The sequence below is a fragment of the Buteo buteo genome, chromosome 1 (genome assembly GCF_964188355.1).
Source record: "Buteo buteo chromosome 1, bButBut1.hap1.1, whole genome shotgun sequence".
Lineage (NCBI taxonomy): Eukaryota > Metazoa > Chordata > Aves > Accipitriformes > Accipitridae > Buteo > Buteo buteo.
In genome coordinates this window covers 84,309,667-84,334,444 of record NC_134171.1, presented here as the reverse complement: position 1 = coordinate 84,334,444, position 24,778 = coordinate 84,309,667, and the positions used below count along the sequence as shown (strand labels likewise).

The 24,778-nt window shown below is 46.6% G+C and overlaps 1 protein-coding gene across 3 annotated transcripts in view; it reads right to left on the bottom strand.

Annotated features, from left to right (window-relative positions):
- Window positions 1-24,778, bottom strand: part of SLC4A4 (solute carrier family 4 member 4) — a 197,299-nt gene that overhangs the window by 30,893 nt on the left and 141,628 nt on the right. For all 3 annotated transcript variants that reach the window (XM_075039301.1, XM_075039311.1, XM_075039308.1), the window contains 6 exons: window positions 21,218-21,375; window positions 12,576-12,663; window positions 11,090-11,244; window positions 10,508-10,621; window positions 8,966-9,140; window positions 3,534-3,667 (listed from right to left, as the gene is read on the bottom strand). In XM_075039301.1, coding sequence (XP_074895402.1) covers window positions 3,534-3,667; window positions 8,966-9,140; window positions 10,508-10,621; window positions 11,090-11,244; window positions 12,576-12,663; window positions 21,218-21,375 — 824 coding nt within the window. The remainder of the gene's footprint in view (window positions 1-3,533; window positions 3,668-8,965; window positions 9,141-10,507; window positions 10,622-11,089; window positions 11,245-12,575; window positions 12,664-21,217; window positions 21,376-24,778) is intronic.

Here is a 24,778-nt window from a genome sequence, read left to right as displayed (position 1 = left end):
CTGCTCGAGGCAGAGTCCAAAGGCAGGCTTTTAGGACCGAAGAAACGCGAAAAGCAAACACCAGAGCAGAGGAGGTCCTGCCAAGGAGGTTACTGCCTGCTCTGGGGAAGGGAGCAGGAGGCGGTGGGGCTGGAAGGGCAGTTTCTGCGGAAAGTCTCAGAGCAAAGTCTTGTTAACAGCGTCAGAAAGCTCTGGGGAGGGGACGGGGACCAGGACTTTATCCTTTCCTCCCCGCAACTACATCACCTCTACCCTTTGTCGGCATTCACCCACAATGCGGCAAACTTTGGAGCAATTCTGCGCAGCGTGCCCCAGGCACCCACCCCACCGGCAGCAGAAATCCTGGCCGACAGCGGGGCTCGAGGGCAATTTTCTAGTGCATGGGGTAAAACTGCAGAGTAGAGAACAAAAGAGCACCTCAACAGGGGGAACTACGACCTTGTGATTGTAAAATGGGAGAAAAGGCTGCAGGCCAGGCAGGGTGCCAGTTAAAGGCTTGCGGCTGGGCGGTGTCATGCATTTCTGTAAGGACCCTGGGTTAGATGTCAGGTAGGCTCAGACAGCATCGGGCATCTGTATTCAAACCAAGCCTCTGCGAGGCTTTCTCCTTGTCGTAGGTAAACATCTCAGGGAGGGCTGCGGCCGTCTCGCACTGAGAGTCTGACCTGGAAGAAGGGCAAGGAGCATGCCCTTAGATGCAAGGAGCATCTAAGTCATGATTTAGAAAAAGAGAAGGGAAAAAAAGTAAATAATAGAAAGACCCCAGCGACAGCTCTCTGAAATATCCGGAGTCAGTGCCTCAGAGAGCAGGAGCTGCCATCCATCTGACCGAGTGTGGAGAAGACATCTGGCAGAAGCCCAGATGGCATCCTGACTGCACTCCATTGAAGAACTTCAAAAGGTTTTAAACTTTTTTTTTTTTTTAACCCCTCACAGTCCTGCAGCACTTCTGAAGCTCACAGAACAAATGAAAAAGCACAGGACATTTTGCATACACAATACAACAGGCTAAGTACTTTTGCCGTGATTGATTTTCTTTCTGAGGTCTCTGGAAGGGAAACTTTTTCCCAACAGCCTGCTTCTGTGGCTGAAGGCAGAAGGGCTGGGGTCCTGATTTCCCGGGGAGCCCGGTGCCTTGCTTCCCGCTGCTTCCAGCTTGGAAACCCAGACTTATTTCAGAACAGGCATCAGAGAGACTCTGCACGGCAGCAGAGCTCACCAGCCGGGATGCGAGTTGACCCGGGGCGTCCTGTAGCATCGACCCTCTCTGCTGGCAAGGCGGCGAACGCCGCTCCTGCAGGCACCCAAAGCTAGATGCACGGCTGGGTACGCAAGGCTTTTTTAGGTGTCTCTCCATACACACAGGCACAGAGTCAAACTTTAAATGAATCGGTAGATGGGAAGTCTTTCTAATTTTGCTCCCAGCAGGGAACAGGGTGTTGTGAATATGACAACCACAAATGCGTTATTGAAAAATCACAGTACTTGATTCCAATTTCCTTGTGAGAAAGACTCCCTCGAAAAATCCTGCCATTCTGCTCCAGCAGGTTGTTAGGACAATAGCTTTTATAAGCACCACCTCCTCCTCGGGTTAAAAATAAACACCTTCTCCCTCCCAAAACCATACAAAGTGTTTTTCCACCTTGCTTTTTTCCTTCCGCGTGCTGCACCTGGGCTTTGACCTGCCCGCCAGATGCAAACAGCTATAGCATGTCTATTCCCGGTTTTCTTCATTTTTTCCAGCTGAAGAAAGAAAAGAAAGGTGCCCCCCTCTTGCTCTGCTGCAGAGCTCTCGCCAGTCAGCAGCTTCCAGTCTCCCTCCCCGGGCTAGTCTAATTTTCTGCCCATTTTTTCTAGCCTCCAGCCCTCCCTGCCTATGCTCCAGTGGGGGGAAGAGACAGGCTCAGAGGCCATCTCCCAGGGCCGGGCAGGAGGGGACTGCATTGGATTTGAAGGTGTGGGTCATCTCTCCATGGCATTTTCAACTCCAGGACAAACTTCTCCCCAGCTTGGCATGAATACGGCTCTGTCTAACAGCAGTCAGAGCGCACCGTGAGGCCATTCGGGCTTCAAACCCACCAGTACCGGTTATAAAATAACACCAACTTCGGCAACGCAGCAGGAGAATCAGACCCTGCCCGTTTCATCCTGCCCTGCGCTGTTTTCACAGGCACAGCTCACGCTGCCACAAGTATTATGGAGTGGGTTAAGTAACCAAGTGAAGTCATCTCCCTCCAAAAGAGTCCAGCGTAGCACTGTGTATCACACGTAAATATAGTGTCTGCCTTAGCAGACGCTCTGTACCTCAAAAGACTTCTGCAACATGCAGGGTATTCACAGGGAAGACATGATTATATGCTCTCGATTATTTCTGAGGAACTACTCAAGGAGATGCAATATAATGAGGAAGGAGACACAATTAAAGAACCACACATGCACCATCTCTCCTGCCTTACTGCAACCTGCAGCCACGTTCAGCTTAATAATTCAAGAGACCTTTTCTAAAAATAACCACCAACGGCCAAAGAGCTGTTCCACATCACAGGCGACTGCTTTTGAAAGAAAGCCTAGCAATGCCTTACCTCCAAAAGCTCTTGGGTTTGTGTACTGAAACACAAGTCTCCCACAACGTGCAAGGCTGTGAACACTCCCTGCTGGGGGAAGGGAGGGCTACAAGGGATCTGCGGCATGTTCTGTACAACCTAAAACCGTCAGCTTGCAAAACACCGTCCAAAGTACCAGTCGTCCTACGTGTAAAACCACCAATGAATATACATGTAAAATTACCAATGAATATGCTGATTCCTTTAGGGATTCTCATTATATATTTTGCCAGCATTGCAGATGTGGGAATAGTAATTGAGAACGCCTAACAAAACGGGCTCCCTTCAGCTCTGGGTGTCAGCCATCATCACCACATCAACGTTAACGTGGTGGGGAGAGAGCAGAACCTCTTTATACCAGTTAAAAGGAAAAAAAACCAAGAGCATTTAATGCAGCAAAGCTCCACCGAGGAATTCTGGGGACAAACAGAGATCAATAGCTGCTTCTATCACAGGTACTTTTCCTTTTACAAGTAATAGCGATTATTTCAAATGAGTACCGATTTAAAGACAAATTTTTGGTAACCCTGAGACCTGCGGGATTTTGTTAGTGAAATCACCGAGAGCTGGATTCCTTTCTTTGCTCCTACAGAAAACACACACCAGGCGGGGAAACACATGCAGCAGCTGGGGAGGAACAGCACACCGACCGTAACTAGTGCAAACTTCCCACCGAGGACAGATTTGGCCAAGAATTTCCAAGAGGCCCCAAGGAGATGCGCACCCGCACACCGGGCAGCGCTCTGGGACATGCGTGCCTGTGAAAATCCCCGATGTGATTGCACTGCAATCTCAACAAGGAACAAAGAGATGTTTCTTTTCATGCACTAAATCCCCTCCTTCCCCACCGCTAGCCATCTCATTCCCTAGCTAGTATTTCATTAGCGTGAGACATTCCTCCCCTCCTCCCTCCTCCACCCTGGTACTTACTTGCTGAAATTAAAGAGAAGCCGTTCAAAGACAAGGACAGGTCCTGTGCTGCTCAAAATTGTGAGTGGCTGACCAGCAAAAAGGCAAAATATCGCGCCGGCGACTGCTGTGCCCAGAAAGCTCTCCAACACGCCCTGCGGTAGACATAGGAGACAAGTGAGTTCTACTGAATAACCCTTTATGTTAACACCGTTCCAAGAAAATGAGTCGTGACATCAGCGACCGGTCGCGTGCCGTATGCCGAGATGTCCAAGACTAAGGGCAGGCCATCTTCTGCCCTCTCCTGCAGGTCCACCCCAAGACGCGTTTGTCCCACACAGTTACTCAGGATAACCAGCAACCCCCCCCTTGTTATTTCTGAGGCCCGGAGTTTAATAACACTATACTGTATTTTATATTGGGCAAGGGGAGGAGTGTGTTTTCAAAGATCACTTAAAGGATTTGAGAACTCCTTGAACATCTCCCACATCTTTGACAGTAAAGACAGACGTTTGCGGGGCGTTTCAGGCAGACGCGGCAGAGCGTGGCTGGAGGACAGCGCCGACAACATCCTCCGGGGCAATGGAAGGTGCTCTTTTTTCTTTCTCCAATCGAGCAGACACTTTCTAGATAAACAAGATGCCTCTCTTTCAAGTAACTGTTTTACTAAGCGAGACACAAACCAAACAAGGCTACTTCATCCAGCAGTCATGCGTTGAGACCCAAGTTCATCACATGTCACCGGCAAGTAATAAATTCCGTATTTAATGGGCTCTACAATTACCTTTGGCATATGCGGCAAAGCAGCTTCACTGGAGAAGGATAAAAGAGCATGCTTGATGCATTCTTGGATTTTCAGGTCCAGCTATAGCTGGACAATATCTACATTTAAAACACAAACTGTGGGTGAAATATAAATGGCAATAAAATGTGATTATTGTCTGAGCGTGCACCCTTCTACAAAAACGACAGAATGCGCTGGACCTTGCTCTTATGCAAACTGATCTGTTTACACTCAACTGAGTTTTAAAGGAACAACAAGAGCATCATCTTCTGCTGAATAAGACGTGCAGCCATCAGCATCACCCTCTCCAGGAATACTTACCCCACAGCCAGGGGCAGATTTAGGCCTGGGCTTATGTGCTTCGCTGTAGCTGGCTCTGAATCAGCAGCCTCATTAATACTGCACATGCTGAGCAACCAGCAATTAACGGCACATGCAGATCCTTCTTTCCATCCATGACAAACCACAGGGTTGGGGCTGCAGTTTTTCTGACTTATCAGTGGTAACGCAAAGAATTTAAATTAAGTTTTGCGGCTCTCTTTCTTGGAAAGACCCAAGTTACTGTTTACGCTGAGGAAAGTATATTCACACTATCACATGTCAAACTAGTACGTTACTATGTAGAGCAGATCTTTTTTCATCGACTAAATTACTAGCAGAACTTTCTCTACAGCAATCATAAACTATTTTTCTGGCCACAAACACGATCTCAAAACACCAGTGGTCAAGCACTGCTGTTGCTGGGTGATTAAAGCAGCAGCATGAGAGCTGTGCAGAGAAGCAAAGGGTAAGGAAGGTGTAAAAGCCGCCTGTTCCTGACACACGTTCAGTCACTCGTCAATCCAGACGAGCTGCTGTGGAGCGGACAGAAGCCACCTCGCCTCGGCAGGAGGTGCCAGCCGCGGTCCTTTCCATTTCTAAGCGCCATTGGCGATGCGTATCGCTAACAGCCCTGGTCCTTGCAGGGATGGGGGCAAGGGAGATCTGCTTGCCGGGACGCCCCGCAGCCTTCAGCGCGAGGATTGTGCGGGTTTTTTTGGGGGGCGCGGACGGCAGCCTACGAGCCTTTGCTTTCTGCCGTCGGGGGACTTGTGAGGACGAGGCAATCGCTCTCGGGGCGAGGAACGGCATCCGCGCAGCTGACCCCCTTCGCTCCTCCCGCATTACTCACGGAGAGGGCCCTCGCGGCCAGCGCATCTGGAATCTCTTTTCCCTGCATTCTTCCACGTGTCTGTAGCTAAGAATAGTGCCTTTTCTCAGAAACATAAAACTCTGAAGGGAGCTTGTAAAGAAGCGTTGGCCGTGTCAGGCTCTCTGAACCGGGGCAGGCAGCACGGGACAGGCGATTTTTAGTGCCTGACCCAGCAGCAGTCACATAATTGTTTACGAGGAACAAGAAGCACGAACTCTGATGTGGTAGCCCCAAAACCACAGTCTTCTATGAGGAAAAATGTCTGGGGGAAAATTTCTAGGTGCTGCTCCTCAGCTGTCGAAGCTGGCGTAACGTTCCCTCGCATTTCTGAGTATAAAGATCCAGTGCAGCTCACGTTCTGAGATGTCTTACAGAAAACTACGCTTCCAAACTCCTTCCCGCTGCAGGAATGCACAATGGTTTGAGCAACCCTCGACATGAACCTGCACTCCGATCCCACTGAGCAGCTCCCTGGAGGAACAACTTGAACTGGGCGCCCTGGGACGCTTCACTCCGGCTCTGATGATACAGGGGCATTTGAGCACAAAGAAGGCACAGTTTTGCTGTTCTGTTGAAAACCTGCAGTCAAAACCCTTTCCAGGCTCCCACAGCGGCCAAGAGACCTAATGCCTTTTCAAACAAGGATGGTCAATAAAGACTTGTTGAAGGGAGATGGCAAAAGAGAAGCCAGTTGCACCCAAACTCTCTAAACCTCTGATCCACCAGTGAACTGTTCAGAAAAACTGTTGGTACTTCAATTTTATACCAGTACATAAATAAAACCCGGTAAATTCAACCGGTCATCGTATGTGAGAAGCAAGTAAATGTCAAAGTGCACAAATTAGAAAATAATAGACAATGTTCTCCTGCACCGAGCCTTGGCTATGTTATGGACCGATCTAGCAACTCAGTGATGATTTTCTGTACTTTGCTCCACTTCTGTGAATTGAAGTTTAGCGGCAAAATGGCTGTGGGGAGCGGGCAGCCGGCCGGGGGGCACATCCACAGACACCCTCCTTGCTGCCAGTGCTCCTCTCTGGCTACAGCCCCAACTCCCTCCTCCCTGAGCACAAACCCCTGCGAAGCAAGGGACAAAGCATTCCACAGGACTCGTGTCTTGGTTCCTTCTGCTGCTCCTGGAGTTTTTGTCATTAAGGGCCACGCTGTGTTTATATTTGCTGCGGAGCTTCCCCGTTACCAAAGCAGTATTCTTAACTGCAGAGCATCAGTGGTTTCCCTTTTCAACAAGGAGGATAAATCACTGAGCTCAAAACAGAATGTTCCTGCAGCTTTTGTCTTTCTAGGGACTTTTTTTTTTTACTCTGAGCAATAGGAAAACTCAGACTGGGTTTTATCTACTGCAGAGAAAATGACAGACTAAAGGCAACCTGTGTTTTCTCTTCCTTCTACCCTTCCCCCTCCCAATGTGGCTATCCTTCTATGCAGGTCACAGTCTCAGACATACTTTGGTGAAATGAGACTGTCACGTTCAACAAATGAATACCATTTGAAATCAGAGCAAGGCTGCACGCTCAGATATAATCCCATCGAGAAGGTTTGTGAAGTTCTTGGAAGAATAACCTCACCCCAGCATGAGAGGTATTAAACAAAACCCATTTATACATCAATCCCTGGCAGGCGGAAGGCAGCGGAGGGGTCCCCCAGGAGCACCGGGATTATCGGCTCTTCTCCTGGATGCCTACCTTCTTTTATCACCCCTCTCCTTCCCTGGCGTAGGCTGTGGAGCCTGGCAGCAGAAAGCCTCCCGAGGAAAGAGGGGCAGCGGCAAAGAACGGCTGCAAACCATGAACGAGGTCGTGCGCGGCCACGCCGCCGAGCAAATGGGGCAATGCCACCAAAAGGTCTCCTAGGGAGGCTGTGTCTGCTGGTCCCTTCGCTGCCGGAGACGGGGACCAAGGGTGGGGATCTCCTCCACTTGCAGAGCCCGTGCTGACGATCCAGCAGCCAAAGTAAAAGACAGCAAATGCGCGTGTCTTACTCCAACAATACGACCAAGTGCAAGCAACGGGGCTGTCACTGCTTCATGGGACGGCGGTTTTGCCATTTGTCGGATGAATGGCGTATTTTCCAACTTCCTGAAGTGCAAGGTGCTTCTTTTTAAAAAAACTATGATTTTTTTTTTTTCTGTGAGCATTAAGAAAGTATACCGTCAGTTTCACTGGCAAAAAAATATTTTGCTACTTGATAATAAACGCTCACAGGATACAAAGGTAACAGAAAACACTTTTGGACACAATAACGTGATTATGTGCATTAAATTTGGAATCAGGCAACACTTCCCCTTCCTTCCCCTACTTTAACAACTGTACCTCGTACAGACGCAGAGCAGACAGACTTTGCTCTGCTACCCAGTGACAGAAGAGTGATGCTCACTGGGGGATCCTGAAGGCCTTGCCATTCTCTACTTCCATTTGCTATTATTTCTCATTAATGTTGCACATCATGCATTTGTTCGCACGACTGCTGCGGACCTGAGTTTCGGAAGAGGTAAGCTGTATTTGTACAGGGGAGAGAGAAGTTTGGCACTCCACCAGCTACCAAATCTTACTCTAGCCTGTAATTTATCACAGGGAAGTGCAGAGCTCTGGATAGGTGCCCCCTTTTTTCTATGTTTGGTTTAATTAAACCTGCGTAAATTAATAATTCAGTCATTGTCACTATGAGCTTAATTATTGTTAGGAGATTCAACGTGACTGCACTGAATCTATCTAAATATAGCCTCCTATGTTTTCTTCCTCTTCAGAAAGCCAAAGGAATACTAAAGCGCGCTGCTAGAGCATAATTCTGCTCCAGTCAAACACGAAGAACCTACAGCAGTGTTAATAGAGAATCCCTTTCCTTTAGGCTTCATCTAAAACTGAGCCATCCTTTGAAGCCCCTACTTTTGTCTTCACCGCCGATCCAGCCTGTCTCTGGATATGCAATACGTTCTCAGGATCTGCTCTTCCACTACTACGGAATTCGTCTTTCTGAAGAACTCGCATTTTTCTCCTGTGTCACATCTCCTAATTTACTCGCTTTCCTATGAATCTTAGGATTTTCTTTTCACCAGAGAGGCAGAAGGCCAGGGATTCCAAGAGTCACGCAGAGGGTACAGTGCTATGCTCTGATGACATGGAAAGTCTGAATCAGACTTAGTAAACTTAATTGGACTGAAACGGTACAACCGAGACGCAAACACAGAGTAGATCAGAGGAACTTCTCTATATGGAAGGAACGAGGACCTTCTCTGTCTCCTGGCCATCTTTCAAACACCATTTAAGGTAACTGCTTGTACAATTTTTCAAAGGACAGCCGTCCAACAGCAGAGAAAGCAAGCCAACTTTCAGTGGAAACACAGGATACCTCTATTAATTGTACCCAGAATTCAAGCTTTGCTGGTGGCCAAACACCCCTCTGACTGTAGACAGCAAAAGGCAAATGATGTATTTGTTGCTTCTGAAAGTTCTTGCTAACCTGCATGTTTTCCGTAGCGTCACCAAGCAATCCTCCAAAAGTGATCGCGTTGGTCACTGTGGCCAGGTAGATGAAAAGAATGGCTGAAAGGGCTTGAATATTTAAAGCGTCGTAGAAGTCGCTGGCGAAGAATGGTGCTTTCCTCTTTATGTCTTTGATTAAGCCACCGCAGAATCTGAAAGGACAAGCAAGAGAAGACTCGTGCAAAATGTTTTACAGTGAAAGTCACCAAGATAAGTAATCAGAAACGTTGTCAGAAATGAAGTATTATCTGAAAGGAGTGAGATCATCACATTACATAATAGTCTTATCGCAGCTGTGACGGTCCAGGGGTATCGCTGAGATAATGCTGTAAAGAAAGATACTATCTTGAACATGTGATGCAGCTGGAAAGAGAGAAATTTCAAGAACACAAGCCTGCTTCTGCTGGCTGATGTAATAAAATATATTAACCCTAGTCTAAATCCCTGCCTAAGTTTCTCCACATGGCAGACACAACGGTTGGGTGAGCCAAACAATCTGCTAAACGGAAAAATGCTTCAAACTGTTAACCAGAAAAAGAACTAGAAGTAAAAACGCAAGTAAGTGAAATCATCCTGGAGAACAAGAGAGCTCCGCTTGCAGACATTCTTTTTGTACAATCACAGACAAGACAGTATTTAACTCTTACAAACTCCATGTGGCTCTGACAGTGCCAGCGTGGAAAATGTTTCAGTTTTGCCTCTTGTTCCCTTGTACGCAGTTCACCACCAACACCAGGACTGTTCAGACACGCTGTACGCAGAGGGGTACATGGCAGATAGGCACACGTTACCGTCTGACCCAGAATCAGGATGTATCGGCTGCCTTGTACACAGCAATGGGCAATTTCAGACTTTCAGATTTTTCTCCTAGAATTCAGATGTTCTACTAGAACTTAAAAAAAATACAGACTGAAAGGGAGGGCGCAATGCCACCATGAAAACCTGCGTATTGACCCTGAAATGCTGCGCACACTGTTTTACGGTCACCTGAACTGCATTGCCACTCTGGTGGACTTTTTTACATGGCATACAAGCAGAGTAATAAAGCAGAGAGTAAGGTCTTGGGTTCTGTCACCTTCTGTATTTCTATCCCATAAATGCCTTCATCTGTGCAATTCAACTACAAAGGGAATGTCTGGAAAAAGGAATCTCTCTGCTTTTGGCTAAAGCATTTCCAGCAATCCGAATGAAAATGGTAGCTGGACCTCCCCACATTTACATCCCTTACAGTTCGTCTAACTTCACGGACTTTCAATAGCCAACACCTACCTGGGCCTTCTTTCATTTTTGAGTGCCTCATTTAAGACGCTTTGTCATTTCCTGAGGCTGGATGTTCTGAACCCTTCGGTCTCAAGCTGGGCACTGAAAACCCCAGGACACCTTTTGGGGTCACAGCCCAACCTATACAAACAGCACGTCGGGATGCAAAACAGAAGGGGCGAAACGGTTCTGGAAGGGAAACATTGCCACCTTGCTCGGGTGACACCGGGCGCATCACGCTGAGCGATGTGTTACTGACCTGCCGGTTCGTTGCAGCTCTTCACAGTCCCCGTGGCCTCCGCCGCCGTGTCCTCCGTCATGAGGCGTATCTCCATTCATCTGTACGTTTTCTCCACCCGAGTACATGTTTTTCCTAGGCAAGAAGGCAGGTCAAAGTGAGGCTCGCTGCGTTGCCTGACGGCTCCACAAAACACAATCCACACGCCGTTCCTCCAAACCAGCGTTACCCAGCCTCTCCTGAAGCCACGCTGCACAAAGAAGACTGGAAGGCTGACCGGCTGGCAGCCACAGTGGAATGCAGTGTGTTAGAAAGACCAAGCAGGACCCCAAAGAGTCTGGATAACCGCTACGTATGTTATTTTATGCCTACAACATCACCTTAAAGGGGACAGAATTGCAAGAACATCCTCTCTCCAGCTATTAAGACAGACCTGAAAATATTTGTCGTACTTTTTGAATACAGACAGAGAGATGCAGGTCACACTGCAGCTGCTCAATAAACCTGGTGTACCCAAAGCACCGGCTCTTCCCATCACCGTTTCAGCATTGACGCGTGCTGTCCTTCAACAGCGAGCTAAACCTGCCCGTCTCCTGCTCCTACCTTTTATCTGAAGAAGGAAGAGACTTGGGGGGCTCTATCCTAATGGCTGGATCCCATTCCCCAGGGGGGAGCACAATGACTTCATCCAGAAACTCATCAATGCCAGCGATCAGGTCCTGCCGGTCCTTGGCTTTATAGGCAATGTCGTGGAATACCTGCAAGGAAAAGAGAGACACCATGTAGAAAAAGGGTTGCATTTTCTGTAGCCCAGACTTCAGAGGCAGCTACTGAGTTTTATTCTACAAAAACAACTTATTCATTCTCAAAAACCTCTCAAAAAGTATCAGGACACTTGGCACAAGGATGTGCGACGCTGAGGAAAGCCCTTTCCTTCGGTTGGTTGTTTAATGATAGAGCTTCTTTTCTTGCAGGCATTTCTGATTTTTAGCAAAATATAAATTTCTAACCTTTGTAAAAAAAAGTCACTAAAGCAATTATTCATTTCTTTTATCGAAAGAAGTTCTCTCAATTATACTTTGAGAAGACACTTCCACAAAGCCACAAAAAAGCGTGGATCCTCTTTTCCTACCTACTTCAGTCTATCAAACTATAGGATAGTTTTCAACCCTGTGACACAGAAACAATGACAATATTTATTCAAAAATAATAACAAGAAGCACAAACCAGTTTCACTGAAAGGCCTGGAATTACTGATGCAGACCGAATGAGAGAAGAGAGGAAAAAGAGCATTAACACTGAATTTTACAGAAATCTTTTGGACTACTTGGAGTGAAGGTGGACCACCACACGTGATAGACTTAATAAGAACAGTTGGTGGTAGGAAGGAGGACTTTGGGGCTATGGAAACTAGACCATTGCTCCAAGCAGTAGAGTGACAGAAGACAGAAGAGCTGAGACTGGCCGAGCGGTAATTAAGGGAACCATACGAGAGCAAAATAACATAAGGAGAAAACAAGAAACAAACATAATGTAAATCAGCCCCAGATGCACAGAGCCCAGGGGACACTGGAAGAAAGAAACCGTAAATGAATATTGAAAGCCCAGTCATCTCATTGAGGTATATGATTAGTGAATAATTGCTAGCTACTCATGGATAATATATGAGCACTGCCTGAGCGAGGAAATGCTCTGGGATGCAGCGCAACACACAACAGTATGTCCTGGGTGTAACCATTTCTGCGGTAATTACCTGGAGCGTAGCTGCGATCGTGGAATGGGACACAAGGCGCACACCACAACAAGATTAATTCAACGATCAATTCATAGTCTATTTGAAAGAGTGATTGCTAGCAGGAAAATACACACAATGGACAAAAACTTCCTATAGGCATGCTTTTAATAAAAACATGAAGCCAGATGAAATAATTAACGTAAACAGAAGGAATTAGGAGGTGACATCTAGATATTACAGCTTTATGTGTATGCTCGTTCCTGCTGACCACGCTGGAGGAAAGGGCATCGTTATTAGCTAACGAAGTGAAACCTGGGAGAATCCATTTCACACCGGAGATGTCAAGACACCTACCTCATCTGACATCAGAGTGGCGATGGCTCGGCCGATCTCATGATAGGACTTCGCTTTGCCCTTCGGTCCCAGTAGAATGAAGAGAAATCTGACAAAACAACCAGATTGTTCCCGTTCAGGATAGCAAAATGGATCACTTACCCAATATCTAGACAGAAATTAAACTTTAAAAAGTTGTGGCCCTTGTTAGAGACCCAGAGGCTGCCAGTGGCCTCCAGCTAACTTGGGAGTAGAGGTTATACCCTGCAGCCCATCATGCTTACTTGGACAAGCAAGACACCGCTCAGAGTTTTTCTCCCCAAAAGCCTTAAAAGTAGCCTGGAGACCACTATGGCCAAATGCTATCACAGCCCTACGCAGAAGTCGCTACCATCCAGCAACCCAGACTTCAGGACGAGGTGAAGGAAGGACATTCTTCCAATGCCCAGTACCTGGAAGTGAACCATGCACGACGGGTGCAGCTCCAGCGCGGAACGGCTGAGAATCCGTGCCCTGTGGACCACAGAAAGCCCACCCGCCTCCACGGCTCTTTATTTGATCATAAATACCGGCTCCTTGTAGCTGTTCAATCCTTGTCTAAAATAATCTGTGTTAAACGTTTCCCCAGGGCTACTCCAGTGCCATTTACGTGACAATAGCAGTGATGCTAAACAGCCGGGAGGGGACAGGAGAAGATTTAAGGATTGCTCTACTCCAACAGCGACAAGGGCAGGGACCCACCTGAGCACCCCCTGCGCGCAGGACGGACCAAGCGGGGCCAGCACAGCAGCGGGCACAGAGGGAAGATGCTATTAACCATCCACATTGCTCACAATAAAAGCTATATCACTCCCCCGAGCGATCAGATAGCACTTTGCGTGCTTATTAATGCTCTGCTGGGGCCGAGATCTCTGTTACGGTTCAGCACCCAGCATAGCTACCCAGATGTGAAGGGAAACCATTAATGTAAAATAGGGCTTTAGCTATAAATAATCAAGCCCAACTCGCGTGCCCTGAATTTCCGCTCCGCGTATACAATACATAGCAGAGACCTGTAAGCCCATCTGATGGCTTCATAGTCACAGCTTAATTCTTAAGCAGGCAACTTAAGGTGTAAACCTTTTCCCACGGTAGGCACCAGCAGCGAGGGTGACTACATCTACAAGGTATTAGGAGTTAATTTCTTCCATCATCTTTTTGGGCAGCAACTATATCCAAGTCACTGCTAATGAGTTTGAAAAACACCGTGATGTGAAACCTTCGGAGATCGGAAATTACTGCTCTTTATCTTTCCTGCCCTTTGTCAATGCTAATGTGCTATGAATCGGGACTTGCTTACGTGACAACATGTTCTAAGGAGAGTCCCTGAAAAGGCTATACATGGAAAATGGGTGCCTCTGCCAATAAAACTGTCCAACGGTTGTGCCAGAACAATGGGAATGCTGGTGAAAGGTGGCTGGGTTTTCCAACCTCTTAACTGGTGCTCATTAGAAAAAGTTTTAAGTACGGCCTCAAGGTTGGATATTCAAAGGTACCTGGCCTGGAATAAAACATTTTAAAAAAAAAAAGATACCACCTTTCAAATAATACCTAATTCAGGGAATACCTAAGCCTTATCTTAGACACTCCCAGTTCCTAAACTAAATTTCATATGTAAGGCCAAGGTATCAATGCTGAAATGGTAAAAGCCATTACCTCCTGCAGAAACACTCTTACTTTAAAGTTGATTTCATGCTGTAGACAGGTGCCAAGCTGCCAGCTACTTACTCACACAGCATCTACAGCCGAGGTTGTAGAAACACAAGCTTCCCCTAAATCCCCTGTTCAGATTTGTCCCAGAAAAAAGATCTGGTTCGTTGCTATGGCAAGAAAATACATCTGTTTTCATGCTCACCTCTTCGCCTTGCCAACTGGCTTGTTAAGAAAGCCCTGTTACTTCTGTTGGCCATCTTGCACAACGGCCAACGTTTGGTGGCCTGAGGGATTTCAACGGAGACCATCATGCCGGTCAGACGGCGTCGTTTCAAGCGTTCAGCCCGAGCTGGACTCTAACTAGCGACCTTGAGATAAAAATCTGTCTCGCGCGCACATCGACTCATCCTTGCAATTAGCAACACGAGAAGTCACATGGCAGGAGGCCAACTTCTCCATTTCACCTAATTTAGCAAAGACTGGGAATTATTGGGGTAATTTTCAGCAAACTCCATATCAGCATGTGTTTCAAACAGAAACACTAATAGCTGCTCAAAACAACTTGAAAGCTTCCTGAATTAAGCTTTTTTCCAATTACAGCTGTACCTTTCAATCAGTAATGGAAAATAAACACACTATAACCTTTGGTAAGTTGTCTCATCTCAAACCTTTTGCATTACTTCCAGTGTGAGTTTGGGTTAGCTTCAACTTCTAGTCATAAATTTTGATTGTCTCTCATAGCTAGATGGAAGAACCCTCAATAATTAAATTCCTTTAAATATCCTCCCCTATTGATCCAGTCACCCATAGCCATCTGTCAGTTAGGCTAAGCCATTTGAGGCTTTTCTCCTCATTTTAGTCACTTCGACGGCTCTTCTGTGAACCTTCTGTCATCTATCAGTATCTTCCTCAGGGAAATCATCCAAAAGCTGGCAGTTTTGTCAGTGCAAATACATAGATGAAATAACCTATGGCTACTCAGGGACCTTATGTGAGCCTGCTTTCCTGAGAAAATGAAGTAAGGAGCATTAAGTCAGGGGACAGGACATCAGGTATGGACAAGCACGGGAAGTCTTAGGAAACAAGGCAGGACGTCAGGGAGAGCTGGGATTATTGCCGTGGGGAGGGAAAGGACGTGGCACATACTTCTAGGACTCCTGGTTTCAGCGGTTCCAGCACTGACAGAATAATCTGCTATACCCAGGGATGGCGCCGGCCCTTTACCTACAGCATCACCCAGCGAAAACTGGCACTCAGAGCACAGCTCTTCCACCCGCGCTCTCCGTCCCTAGAGCGAGAAGCCGACACGGGGCCAAGTTAAAGCACAGATGACCGGACTGCTCTGGGCCACAGAGACACCCTTTTTGTTATTTGTCAACCTTTACTACGTTAACTCTACGTTTTCTCCAAAGCTGCTGATAAAACGTGAAACACAACAGGGTTGAGAGGTGTGACACCTCACCAGAGGTACTTCTCCCCTTACAAGCATTGTATTAAGTATCATTTTAGCTTCCTAAATCAAAATAACATGAGGTCCCAAGTCAAATGTCTTACAAGGTGTATTATATCCAAACAAGTACTTTCTATTTGAAAAATCTAGAGTCCTATAAAAAAAAAGGCATTAAGTTAGTAGGACAGGATCCATAAATACGTATTAATTGGCACTACTAACAGTAACACTTCCTAATCGAGTTCTTCATGAGGCTTTCAACTGTTTTACTTAAGGTTCGCACGGAGGTGACTAAGCCATACACGCCTAGGTCATGTCCTCTGCTCTCCTCCTACCTCCTGAAACTCTCCCTGTGTTTCACAGGTTTTTATAAAACAACATTAAAGACAAACTCTTCCTCAGCCAACTCTTTTAAAACTCTAGGATGCCAATTATCCAAATGTATTAATTTTTTAAAAAAGGTTCGTAACTTCAGAAGTTGCTGCTCGGCATTCTCCTGATTTTCCAGGGGAATGAGACATTTTCATAATCATCTCCTGAAATAATAACACCAGCTGGCTCTCTTCCAATGCATAACAGAAGTACCCGAATGCTCTTGCGTTTACTAAAATGTTCTTGAAAACAAGCAGTTTGTGACACTTGCTAAATTCTTTGTCCTGACTGATTCAGCTCAGAATTTCCTTCAGCATGTAGAACGAGACCTTTTAAAGGGCCAAATATTATGAACACAAAAACATTAATGCATTTTAGGTTTTTGGACTAGATTATGTTTGCATGCATTTAGAATCCTTTAGTTATGAATACTTCCACCTAAGAAAGCCCTAATTTCTAGTTGTGACATACTCCCTTCTCATCATCTGCCAAGGTGAAAGCCAGCACAGAATTCCTCTTTGCTGCGCACGACACATGCTGAGTTATCAAATGTCCGCTTCTGATACTTAACATTGCTAAGGACGCTTCAAGGCACAGAATGGGAGGCTTCACCTCATATCCCTTAGCAAAAAGTCTCTCTGAAGTAGCTAACAAAAATCAGTGTTTCTCCCGAATGCTCTGGGCAACAGCTTACAAACAGGACTGACGGTCCTCGCACCCAGGGTACCTTGGTTTTGAACTTTGTACGGCAGCACAGTCAAAGCGCTCAAAATCCTTTGCTTCCAAGCTGATAATGAGCCAGAAACTCGGTAATTAATTTTCCTGTTTTACCTAAAGCACTATTCCTCCTGTTGTTTTTGCACGCTTTACCCTTCTTAAGCTGACGATGACCACTGGCTATGTACGATTCCCCTTTTAATCATATGGACTACGCCACCAAACCCAACAAGAATCAATTCATTCTCACAGCTGAGTAATTCCAATTTGAAATTGGACAAACGTGCCCTGGCCAATGCATGGTAAACCCAGCCAATGCACCTCGAAGACCTAAACGTAGCAGCACAGCAGCACTCTGTACAAGCGCAGTAACCTGGTGTTACGGACCTAACAACCTGCTATGAGCGAACACAACCCTCCTGGACCTTGGCGGGAGGTGATGGCAAAGACTGCGGGGCAGAATTTCAATCTAGTTTGCCCAAGGAGGCAACAAGGCTTTATGTGGTGTGCTTCTGAGAAATTTGGCTAGAAATCTCCATGAAATCAAACGAAAAGCACACTTAGGAGGTACGGAGTGAATACAACACAGACAGGCTCCAAAGTCAGTGCAGCACTAATATTTTCCCATCCATTTGGGGCATCCTGCAAGAAATCCCTAATGTCCATGACCATCGATTTCCCATACGGGGTAAGGGTCGTCGTGAAAACTGTCCCAGGACCAAGCCTCCCCGTCGTCTCTTTGCCAGTTGACCATTAGTGTAGGAGACAAAGTCATCCCATGTCCTGCGTCCTGTCCCCCTGCCCACAAAATAAAAAAAAAGAAAGAGGAGGAAGAGCAACTAAAACAAGATTCAAGTTCAGCCTGCTCATCCGTGCCTATCTCTCAAATCTGGAGCAAGCAAGAGCAGCAGCTCTGTAAGGGTTAAAGGCACCTACACAGAGGAAACTCTTTAAGGTCCTGGAGAAAATGTTTCTGTTTTTGAGAGGGCTGAGGGGAAGCAGTCCTTCTGTTGTTGGACACCATGTGAGATGCCTGCAAGGCATCCAGCATTCCCAGCGGAGATAGACGTTGATGGGCTCAAGGGCTGAAAGGACAACCTCTTGATGCACTTTTCCAGCGGAATCCACGGCTTGGACCGCTGACGGAAGGAGCACAACTTGAGACTGCAGTAACGAAAGGAGATGGAGTGTTTGGTCCGTCTTCTATTTCGCACAGGTGATCCTTCAAGTTTTGGGCAACGTACCAACATTGCAGGCTTCTCACCTGATGTCCAACACGTGAACGCAGACAGACAAAGGTAGTCCTTTTCTGCCAGCGCTGCGATTTCCCAGAGCACGTCCTTCTGCTGGAAAGGCTGCTATAAAGGACACAGCCCTGAAAACTATGCCAGTGCTGTAATTAGTGAACAGGACACACGCCTCACCCTCACCTACAAAGAAGAAAAGATGCCTCTGCAGTTAAAAGCTTAAGTTAGGAGGCAAAGGAGGAGAACCTGACTCCTGGTTCTGCCACATGCTTCCTAAGTGACCTTTGGGCAAGTTACTTCATTTCATTTGAGACTTGTAGGCACAGGCAATTTCTCAGCACTACATATTAGACTGTGCAAGTCTGTACAGCTTATCTCCCCCAAAAATCTTTCCCTTGCTCATTCTTCATCTTTTTTACCCATTGATGTTACATTAACGCAGCAGACCTGAACACGACTGCACATTTCTTTCATGAAAATAAAAAGCTACATCTATTGCATTGTCCAGGACAGAAACAGCCATACCCAAGCCATGGTGCCAGGACAGTAGCTAAGTGCTCGCCAAAATGAGGAGTTCACAGCACTATGGAATTAAATTCAACATGAGAAGACCGAAGTCCTTACAGTTTTTTTCAATCTGATTGGTAAAAAAAAAACTCAACACAGTGAAAGGCTGGGATCTCTCTATACCGATTTCAGATCCCTGGTTTTTATTACTAGGGCTGTATGAAAACACCCCGCTGAGAGACTTTCCCTGGAGAGTTCATCAGTTGCCGCTGATTTCTTTTAAGTAAAAATTTACTTTTAAGTAAAGGAAAGTGCCTGTCACCGCAGGAATAGATGGCCACGCGAAGACCACCTCCCTTCTGCATTACAGGTCAGCACGCCCGCAGCCCTGTGCCGAAACCTGGGTGTTTAACCCCCGCCTGCCCCAGATAAAAACAACCTGCTGCTTTCTAAAGAGAGAGACAGATGCGGGTCACGCTGCAGTTACTCGACAGACCTGGGTCACCATACTCCTGCAGCAACCCACAGCGCCGAAACGTTAGCTGTTTATTTAGAAAACCCAGGTGGTTTTGCACTGCCTGGCTTTGCTGGCGTGGGTTTGACGATTTTACCAGGAACCTGATAGAGTCCGCGGGCTGGTCAGTGCACGTCCACAAGACGAACGTCCTCCGCGCGAGATTGCCGAGACTCGGGGCGGACCGAGGAGACGCCCCACCGCAGCTCGTCTGAGCCCTGGTGGGATTTCCTTGATTGAATTTCACAGGATGCAGCCATGGCAAATGGCTCTTCATTACTCAGGAAGGCCATCTAATGAGCCTCCCTGCTCTGATTAGGGCTAGCATTTGGTTCAGAGGACAGCAAATGGATAATACTATTTCCTGGAAAAAAATGTTGGCACGGAAGGACGTATTGTCTTGATTAATGCTATTGAGTAATGAGGTCGTTCAGCAATCCTAGATGTAACTTCCTGGCTCCCACTACCAAAACAAACAATACCTAATTTCACATCTGCTGAAAAGCATACGGAGATGTGTTTAAAAAAAAAGAGCAAGCGGGATTAGACTTCGAAGCTGAAATACTGAAGTACATGGAGCTCACTAATGCTAAGGAATGCAGAATAGCCTTTTCTGAGATTAAGCCCCTTTTATCTCCCCATGCTCCTACCAGAATAGCCAGCGTGTGCAAACAGTTGTTGATGTGGTCATTTTAAGGAGCCACTTAATGAAACTCGCAAGAAATACAAACACTGCTGCATTACTAGAAGGCAATTAAACAGCAAAACCAGATCATCTTTCTCCTTCGTTTTGTACATGGAAAAAAGGTACAGATTATAACAACCATATAACTTTAATGCCATAGAATCAGTATCAGTAATGCACTAGCCACGTGCTTTTGTCACAGTACTACGTCTCTTCTCACAAAATACTCCTTGATATCGCCTCAAACCCTGCAGGCATTATTCAAATCACAACCTTCACTCTGTATCAAAAGCCCTTGAAACCCATCACATAAAATATGTATTCGCACATTAGCGGTGCGAAAGCTGCAATCTGAACTCCGTAATTACAAGCAAAATGCAAAGTAAACCCTTTGCTAGGTGATAGCAGGAGTAGCCCAGAGCCCAGCAGTGCAGCAGTGCCGAGGAGCAAAGCACCGCAGAGCGCGGCGCCGAGCTGAAAGGGGATATTGCAACCCAGCTGCAGGCTGTCCACCTGCAGCCTCGCTCGTCCTTCTCACCCAAATTCTGCTGCGCTCCGTTCTTACTGCGCTTCATTACCTTTTAATACTCATCGTTTCTACGGTTCTTACCTCGGTGGGGTGCTTGTGTGTATATATGAAGCAAAGATATACTACTACATAATGCTCACATACAGCAGATGTTCTGGACGTCTATACTGGCAATTTTTCTCTACTCTGTTACATGATAAACAACATGCAATTATATAATTAAGGGTAATACTGTTAAGAATTCAAACAAGACTTTAGCTGTGCTATTCTGGTAGATTTATATACTCACTCTACAGACAGTTATGCATATTCAAGCAGTGAATTCAAATATTTAAGAACGTAAGATACATTCATATCTGCGAGACTCAGATTAATTTGCAACATGAGTCACAATAAATAAAATATTAATATGACATTTGTCTCTGAACCATTATGCATTACAAAGCAACAAACAGTGTCACCACCCCTGATAGAACTGTATGCCCCAGTTTACCTGACTGGTTTTTTTTCGCGCCGGCAAGGCCAGAATTGCATCCTTCACGTAATACGAGTTTTTAGAGGAAAAATATGTACTGCAAAAACATACAGAGGGAATCTGAGCTATGTACAGCGTGTCTTTGGGGGGGTGGAAATCATAAGGGGCAGGAAAAAAGCCCTAGTAGTTAAATTTCACACTGATAGCGCCCTTTACTGCTAAGTTGTTAAGTTATCCTGTTTGTGCAATGCTTGTGTATTTTACAGCTTGTATCTTATAACCAAATTCAGGACCTGAAAATTATTAAGCAGCTACAGTGAGTTTTGCTACTTTAAACCAATAATCCTGACCGTTACACACGTCACATGCTGGAAAGCAACGGAGAATGCCGTCTTCTGGCCTGGTGTTTTTATTTTAAAAGGTGGAAAAGCAGTTTCCAATTCTTGTCGCTTCCCTGGGGGCTGAATTCTCTTACCGGGTAGGTACGGGGACTTCGGTCAGAGCACCCAGCATGACTGCCTGCTGCAGCCGGACGAAGGCAATGAAAGGACTCTCCAGGAAATCTACCTCTCCCACCAGCACGTTGGAAGCCTCAGCATCACGGGGCAATTTCTTCATGAATTTATTCTTCAGCTGCATCAGTCAAAGAGGAAGGAAAAGAAAATTAAGTCTCGTTAGGCAAGCAAACAGGAATGTGCAAGAAAATTTGCCCAGTGTTTCACCCACGTTTCCTCCTTGGTCAGAATATATCTTTGGCCAATATGTACCATCCCCACAGAGTCTACTGAGATAGAAACGCTAAGATCAGCCCCAGAAGAAGAATGCTGACATCGGTGCTGGGAGCCAAGGCAACGCCGAGAAGATTATGCCTCTCGGAGCTGCCGTTTCTGTTTACAGACCTGAGGTGGTATTATTTTGGGGAAAAAAAGATGCGCAGCGCTGAGGAGGAGGGGTTGATCTGGGCAGGGTTTCAGGAAAAAGCGCCACACCACCTCGCTGCTTGGCCATCCGTGCCACGGGGAAGGTCAGGCATTTTCTGAGTGAAACCGCAACTCCGCGTTCTGCAGTCGCTGCTACAGAAACAAGTGGCCTGAGGAAAACTAACCCTGAAGGACGGGCACCAGGAGCTGGACACCTGCATTTCACCATGGACGCGTCTTTTCAAGTTCCAAGGGAACGGCGAAGCTTAGCGCAGGCTTTTAGGAGCGCGTTTGCTAGCCTGCGGCTTCCCCCTTAATCTAAAATTTGCTTGAGGTTGCCCAAAGCCATCGTTCCCATTGCCTGTGCAGGCCAGCACAGGAGGAGTCGCTGCGCAAAAGCAGCAGGCGTCTTGGTTTTGAAACTACACTAATGGTCTCAATAAGTGTCTAGGTGAGAGGCTGGCTCGTTACTGCCTCCCACCATCCCTGCCCGAGCCCTCCAGCAGGCTGCGGTCCTCGGAGCGTGGCATGGCCGAAGGGGGACAGAGGAACGTGTGCCATCATCAGAGACCTTCTGTCCAGGAGAAACCCCCTCCTCGATCCTTCTACAGAATGAATCCTGGATGGCTACTACATCCCTCACCTCCCCAAGATCCGAAGGAAAAGAAAGCCTTGGGAAGAAGCGAAGTGAGACGGGACATCCACGAAGAAGACAGAAACCAGAGAGGGTTTCTGAGGAAAATAAAAGCACCAGCCCTGGATGGAGAAGGTTGGCGTGGGGGGCGATGAGGAAGAGGGAGGTTACGAGCATCACAGCCGGCCTCCGCATGGGTCCTGAGCCAGGAAGGGTTGGGTGGCAGAGGGAATCCCCTCCAGACACTCACAGTGTGGGCTCTGTGTTAATTGTTCCCCTCCTGACGAGGCTCCTAGCACTCTGCTAGCCCAGGTATGAATACCAACAAGGGGGGGTTGTGTCTGTATGTGTGTGTATACATATTTATATCTCAAACCCAACTATTTCTTTGAAGAACAATCATATCTACCCTTAATCAATTTCCATAATTTGTACAACAGCAACACAACTACGCGTGTGGAAGCTGAGGGTAAGGGCACTTTTTAAAAAAGGATCAGTAAGCAGGCAGGTAGCAGTAATTGCCTGTCTTCACCCTTTACTCTGATAGTACACAGAAACTCCCTCCTCCATCCCAGCCACATAACCGAAATACACGTAAAAACCCACCGCCGAAAGGCCGCTAATGATGTTGCTAGTCACAGCGTAGCTAAAAGACCTCTCATGTTTCCACCATCAATTAAACATCCACTGCTTTATAATCAAGTTATGGCAGCCAATGTTTTACCCTGCCACAGCAACTCCTAACTTGATCCCAACTCTGTCCCGTATCCTGTAATACCCTGCTGTCAGAGAAATTTTAAGCAGCTCACACAGAAGTTTAAGTAAATGAACTGCTGACATCTGGAGTACATACATATATACCACTCTGCCTGATCTGTTCCCAGTGGCAAAAATAGGCACTTCAGCAGAGCCACCTAAAATCCGCAGCAGCTCACGCCAGAGTCTGGCTCCACATGCTCTCAGAAGCCCCAAAGCACAGACACTGACTGACGGTTTTAATATTTATGAACTAGAATACCTTAATCACACAACAAAAAGTAAGGCATATGGTAACACCCCGACAGAATCTTCCTATCTTTAAATTGATGCTGCCAATTGTTCACCACTCAATAACGCATCCCTTGGAAGAACGAGCAGATGACAAAACACTCGGACGCAGGAGTTTTAGGGCCACGCTCGGCAAAACCTGTCAAGGAAATCTGGTGCTTGTTAATGGAGAGCTTCTCTGTAACGAGGGGATTGTCTGCGGGGTGACGAAGCACTTAAGCGTCCTCCCTAAATGAGTACAGCATCCGCTGCTGCAGACGTGCACCCGAGCGGGGACAAAGCTGCTGTCAGGAGAAGAAGAAAGGTGAGATGCCCAGCGGCAGAGGAGGAGGATGCTCCTCAGCCCCCCCCTTTTCTAGGCAGCATGTGGGGGTTTTTCCCCCAAGCACCTCTAAGAGAAACGAAATCCCCCCCTCTGCCAGCCCGCCAAAGCAAGAGTCATCAAAACAACCTTCGCCACACTCATGGGAAGCTCTTCTCTCATGGCCAGTCTCTCCTCTGATTTTCCTGAACAAGCCGTGTTCAAAAGTAAAGAAAGAGCAAACACTTAGAAACTTGCTAATGCTTTGAAACAGGGGTCTGGGGTTCTTCCCCCTTAACTTTTGGGCTAAGATACAACGTGGTGCCATGGCAGCAGCAAGGCACGGCGTGCTGCCGAGCTGCGCGTGGCGCGAGGATAAAAGCATAAAGATGTCTAACTCTTCTGCTGGAGAAGCAGAGAAACCTCCTGGGAAAAGGAACCAAAGCAGCTGGCAGGCTTGCTGCGATCGCTGTTTATCCCCAAAGGCTCAGGTTACCCTTTTTAAAGGATGGTAAAGGAGAATATAAGATCAAAATCATTGTCGGGAAAGGACAGGTTCTTCTGAAGTGCACTCAGGTAAATTGAGACGATAGTATATGAAGAACTTGCGCATTTCACCAAATATTTTGTAGCAAAAGAAATTCAGCAAAGATACCAACGTTTCTGTCTGATCACTCGAGTAATCTCATTTTCTTACTCGCCCAGGTTATTTCAACATGTCCTTGCCATGATGCCTTTCTAGCCTTATTCTTTCTCCATACTCTCATGATCTTTGACTGCTCCTTTCTCCTCAGTAACATGAGCCTGAGTTGTTACCGGAGCTTTTTTCTGGGTGGTGGTGGTGCTTTTTCTAGAGTTCTTTCACACTATTTCTACACCTTTGCCTTTTTCGTCATTAACAGCAACAACAGCTGTGCCAGAAACATGACAAAGGGAGCTGGCGAATCCACCGTGAGCAATTACACTGCTCATTGTCAAGCTTTCTCATAGTTAAGATCTAGATTTTAGTCTACCTGAAAACCAACACGACTTGATTTTTTTATTTTAAAAAAAGGTTGTAACTCAAAGCAAAACAATGTAGTTATTTAGTATATTGTATCATACTAAAAAAATCAAGTATTTAGTAGAATTTCC